The sequence below is a fragment of the Diaphorina citri genome, unplaced genomic scaffold (assembly GCF_000475195.1).
Source record: "Diaphorina citri unplaced genomic scaffold, Diaci psyllid genome assembly version 1.1 scaffold398, whole genome shotgun sequence".
Lineage (NCBI taxonomy): Eukaryota > Metazoa > Arthropoda > Insecta > Hemiptera > Psyllidae > Diaphorina > Diaphorina citri.
In genome coordinates, this window is record NW_007377833.1 from 303729 (window position 1) to 308212 (window position 4484).

General features: G+C 39.7%; 1 protein-coding gene across 1 annotated transcript; it reads left to right on the forward strand.

The window, feature by feature from the left end:
- Window positions 1–216: 216 nt before the first annotated feature.
- LOC103508435 lies at window positions 217–3835 on the forward strand. The gene is made up of 5 exons (XM_008472979.1): window positions 217–236; window positions 825–892; window positions 1288–1486; window positions 2032–2231; window positions 3711–3835. Exons 1-5 carry the CDS (start codon window positions 217–219, stop codon window positions 3833–3835), a joined length of 612 nt encoding a protein of 203 aa, XP_008471201.1.
- The last annotated feature ends 649 nt before the right edge of the window (window positions 3836–4484 follow it).

The window sequence follows — 4484 nt, forward strand, 5'->3', positions numbered from 1 at the left end:
CAACATAACACTGTCTGAGTTGACCCACTGAAATAATCCAGTTCATATCTGTACCAGTATCCATTGAAAATTTGAAACAAAATTTGTCAACCACTTGCCGATTAATATTCTAATTGGGCATTTTTAAGAAAAAATTACAATATCTATGTTTTCAAGAATATGTCATATATTTTTGCTGCCCTGCTCACAAAGAAGTTACCTGCACACCTCAGCAAAATGGTAAGTCTGATAAGTCAGTAAGACCAAATTTCAGTGTAAATTTCAAGAAAAACCATATGGATTGCAAACCATGCAAACAAACACATCTACCAATTGACATTGGTTGTGGGTGATGTTGACTTTGAAGGTAAAATTTGAGATCATTTAGCAGCTGGGATAGCACGTTGAATGCACCATTTCCTCACGGATTACTGAAGTTAAGCAATGTTCCGCTTGGTTAATACCTGGATAGGTGACCATCTGGGGAATCGCGTGCTGCTGGGTTCCCGGTTCCACTCAGGCTGGGTGAGGTTAAATTGAGGAGGCGGGTAACTTGTCACCGAATGGTGGATAAAACCCCCGCCACGACAAGACTAAGTTGTTAAAAGTGACGTTAAAACCCGATATCTAAACCTATCTGATAACATTTTGGTATATTCAGAATTTTTATAAGTCTTGTAGTATGAAAGCCAGGAGAGAGAGAGAGAGAGAGAGAGAGAGAGAAAGAGCCAGCCTTTCCGAGAACGAAGCAGTCTAGTTGAATGTTGGCATTGACTTCAGGATAAAACCCGCCCGGATAATAATAATAATTATTATTATTATTATTGTTATTATTATATGTTCAGGATAAAATCTGCCCCGGGCGGCAGTACTGGTAAACCCGGCTTCAATGGCACAGGCAAAGTCTGTACAGGTTAGTAGAATAGTCATGCACCTATTCCACGTAGGTATTTCTCAATTGAGTAAATTAAGTTGGAGTCTAAATATTCCATTTTCATTTGGTCCGAAACACCACAGCACTCTCCAGGAGATTTCAAATTCAACAATTTTTAATACCTTTTTAGAACACAAACTGTTTTAACAGATCATGTTCTAAATGAAAGTTCTACAAATGGCCTTTTTTTTCTTTGTACCAATACCCTTTATTTCTTTGTACCAACACCCTTAATTTCTTTCTACCAATGCCCTTAATTTCTCTCTGTCATAATCCTTTCTCCCAATACCCTTAATTTCTTTCTACCACTACCCTTTATTTCTTTCTACCAACACCCTTATTTTCATTCTACCAACGCCCCTTATTTTTTCCAGACGTATGCAAGGGCTACTGCGAGAACAAGGGAACCTGTGTCAAGGACGCCAGAGGTCAGCCATCTTGTCGCTGTGTGGGTTCGTTCATTGGACCTCATTGCGCTCAGAAGTCAGAGTTTGCGTATATTGCTGGTGGCATTGCCGCCACTGTTGTGTTCTTGATCATCATTGCTCTCTTTGTATGGATGATATGTGCCAGGTAAGATTCATTCATTGTCATTCATACGATATCAGCAAAAGATACTAGGTAAGATACCAGAAAATATTTCATAGCCAGCCTAGTGGATAGTACCACCTTGGAAGCCCAAAGTCACGGGTTCGATTGCCGCCCGGGGCGAACTTTATTCCAAAGTGATAAGGTTTGTTCTCGAAAGGACCGGCTTTTTTTTTATCCTGTTCTCCTTCTGTCCTCGATTTCGGGAGGATAAGACCTCTGTTGTTACAGATCCCTCTGCCAAACTTCTTAAAACAACTCAAGACTTTAGGACTGTTTTGAAACATTTTAAAATTCTTTAAACTTCCATTTTCTTTTTTTTTTTGGAGGTTATAATGTGGTTCTTCAATTTGATTTTCCAAAACTGCGTTGAGGTTATGATTTTCTGATCATAATTCTTCATGACAATCAACCATGATTTCTTTATGACAACTGACCAAGATTTCTCTCTGACAATCGAACATGATTTCTTTATGACAACTGACCATGATTTCTCTCTGACAATTGAACATGATTAAATTTGTTTTCAGGTCGGAGAGGAGGCGTGAACCAAAGAAGTTGGTGGCTCAAACCAACGACCAAACGGGATCTCAAGTGAACTTCTACTACGGTGGCGCTCCCTATGCGGAGTCTGTGGCACCTTCCCATCATTCCACCTATGCCCATTACTATGATGATGAAGAAGATGGCTGGGAGATGCCCAACTTTTACAATGAGACTTATATGAAAGGTGAGCGAAAGGTTTTTCACATAATTTATAACAGAAAACATATACGCAAGTACAAGTTTTCTTATACGTAGTAGGTATAAGTTTTATTGTGACCAAAGTGAAAATATGAACGCAGATTACATTGAAGTCTCGACCCTCTTCCGATCTCACACACACACACACACAACCATCACACCCACCCACCCACCATCACACACACACACCAGACCCATCACACAAACCACACACAAATTCACACAAATCCACCACACCCATCACACCCATCACACATCCACCACACACAACCATCACACACCCACCACACACAACCATCACAGCATCACATGCACACCCACCCATCATCACACACACCCATTACACACACCACACCCAAATCCACCACACCTATCACACACACACATACACACCCATCACACACACACACACACACACACACACACACACACACACACACACTGAGCAAGAGAGCTATATACACACACACCGGTTTAAAGCCTGGCAGCCTTAAACTGCCAGGTTTTAAACACCTAACTTAGATCTTTAAACTATCAGGGTAATTATGTAAGTACTAAAAAGTTAGGTTCGGTTATGCCGGCCACGCACACTCAGAAAAGCCTGGCAGCCTTAAACTGCCAGGTTTTTAACACCTAACTTAGATCTTTAAACTATCAGGGTAATTATGTAAGTACTAAAAAGTTAGGTTCGGTTATGCCGGCCACGCACACTCAGACCGTCTGACAGGCGGAATGTGTGTGGCTTCCGACCTACATAGGTCTCTCAGATGGTCTGACATACATAAGTCGGAAGCTTTTTCCGCCACACACGTTTCGACTGTCTGAGTGTGCGTGAGCATAAGAATCTTGGATTTGTATCTGTATCCTATGTACGGTAGTATGACTACTTACCATGTTCAAAACGTATTTTTATTGTATGTATTTTTCAATCCGGATTAAATTTTTATACAAATTTAAACGATATTTGCACATGTCTTGTTTATTTACTTCTTTCTCTTGCTTTCGAATTTCTTCACACAGGGGAGTATCGAGCCCGAAACTTTTCAGCTGTAAGTCCAATAGCGTTGGAAGTTACACCATTCGTTTCGGTGTTAAAAATCACATGGGATTGGCTATTCACATGCTTATTTGTCAATAGTCCTGTTATGTTACCTACACTAAAACGAGTTAACCAGTGCTCAAAAAGTCGAATCGCTGAGTCAAGCAACGCCTGTTATTTAGAAATTCAATGCAACAAAGTTCTGAAATCGGCCAGCCTAGTTAGCTTAGTTGGTAGTGCGTCTGCCTCGTAAGCGCTAGGCCGCGGGTTCGATTCCCGCCCGGGGCGGATTTTAAAATACGGTTCGTCTACACACGTCCCGAATACAATCCGTATCCATCTCGGATATGTTTCGTGTCCTTCATAAAAGCATGCATATTATGTTTCCAACTCGATTCAGAAGCATACTTTTACGAAACAACCTAGTTGGGATGGAGACGAAACGTATTCGGGATGGAGATGAAACCTATTCGGGACGGAGACGGATCGTATTCGAGACGTATAAGTGTGCGCGCGCCGCTCAATTCGATAACGTCACAAGCCATATTTGAACAGTTATGTCACCCTTGCTAGTTAAAAAGTTAAAATCATGGGTGACAAAAACACAAGTTCATTGTAGTTCATATATTTTATTTGCTCATGACAATTTATTATACTTTTTACTTTGTATATTAGTGTTCTTTCCGAGTACCAAGCTCATTTCGAGATCCTTTGACCTCGAAAATCTCCAAGCTTTAACTTTTAAACAAATTGTTTCCAATGTATTTTTAGGTTTAAATTATTTCAAAAAAGACGCGCTCACAAGCAACATTTTTTACCTCTTTCTTTTTAAGCTTTGCAAAATGTAAAATTCCAACAGACCAACTCGAAACCTAGTCAGGACGGCAACGGAACGTATAAGTATGCGCGCTGCATAATTAGCTAGAGCAATAAAAAAACATTTTAATGCCACACTGATCAATAACTTTTGTAATCGATAACTTATCAATAGAAATATTTAATGGGTTCATTCAAGTACCCACATATGACGTTCTTGAACCATTTTCATTTTTGAAATCGAGCTTAATCACTTGAACAAATACCTACTTGGTTTCTACTTCTTTCTTATCTTGTGCCATTTTATGTAGAACACGTCAGATTCTTATGTACATAGTGTAATGTAAATATAGTTTATAAATTATGTGTAATGAACTTGAAAAG

Coding starts and splice junctions, on each gene's coding strand:
- LOC103508435 (XM_008472979.1), top strand. CDS start 217: ATGGTAAGTCTGATAAGTCA. Junction 893..1,287: donor CACAGGCAAAGTCTGTACAG/GTTAGTAGAATA, acceptor TATTTTTTCCAG/ACGTATGCAAGGGCTACTGC. Junction 1,487..2,031: donor GTATGGATGATATGTGCCAG/GTAAGATTCATT, acceptor ATTTGTTTTCAG/GTCGGAGAGGAGGCGTGAAC.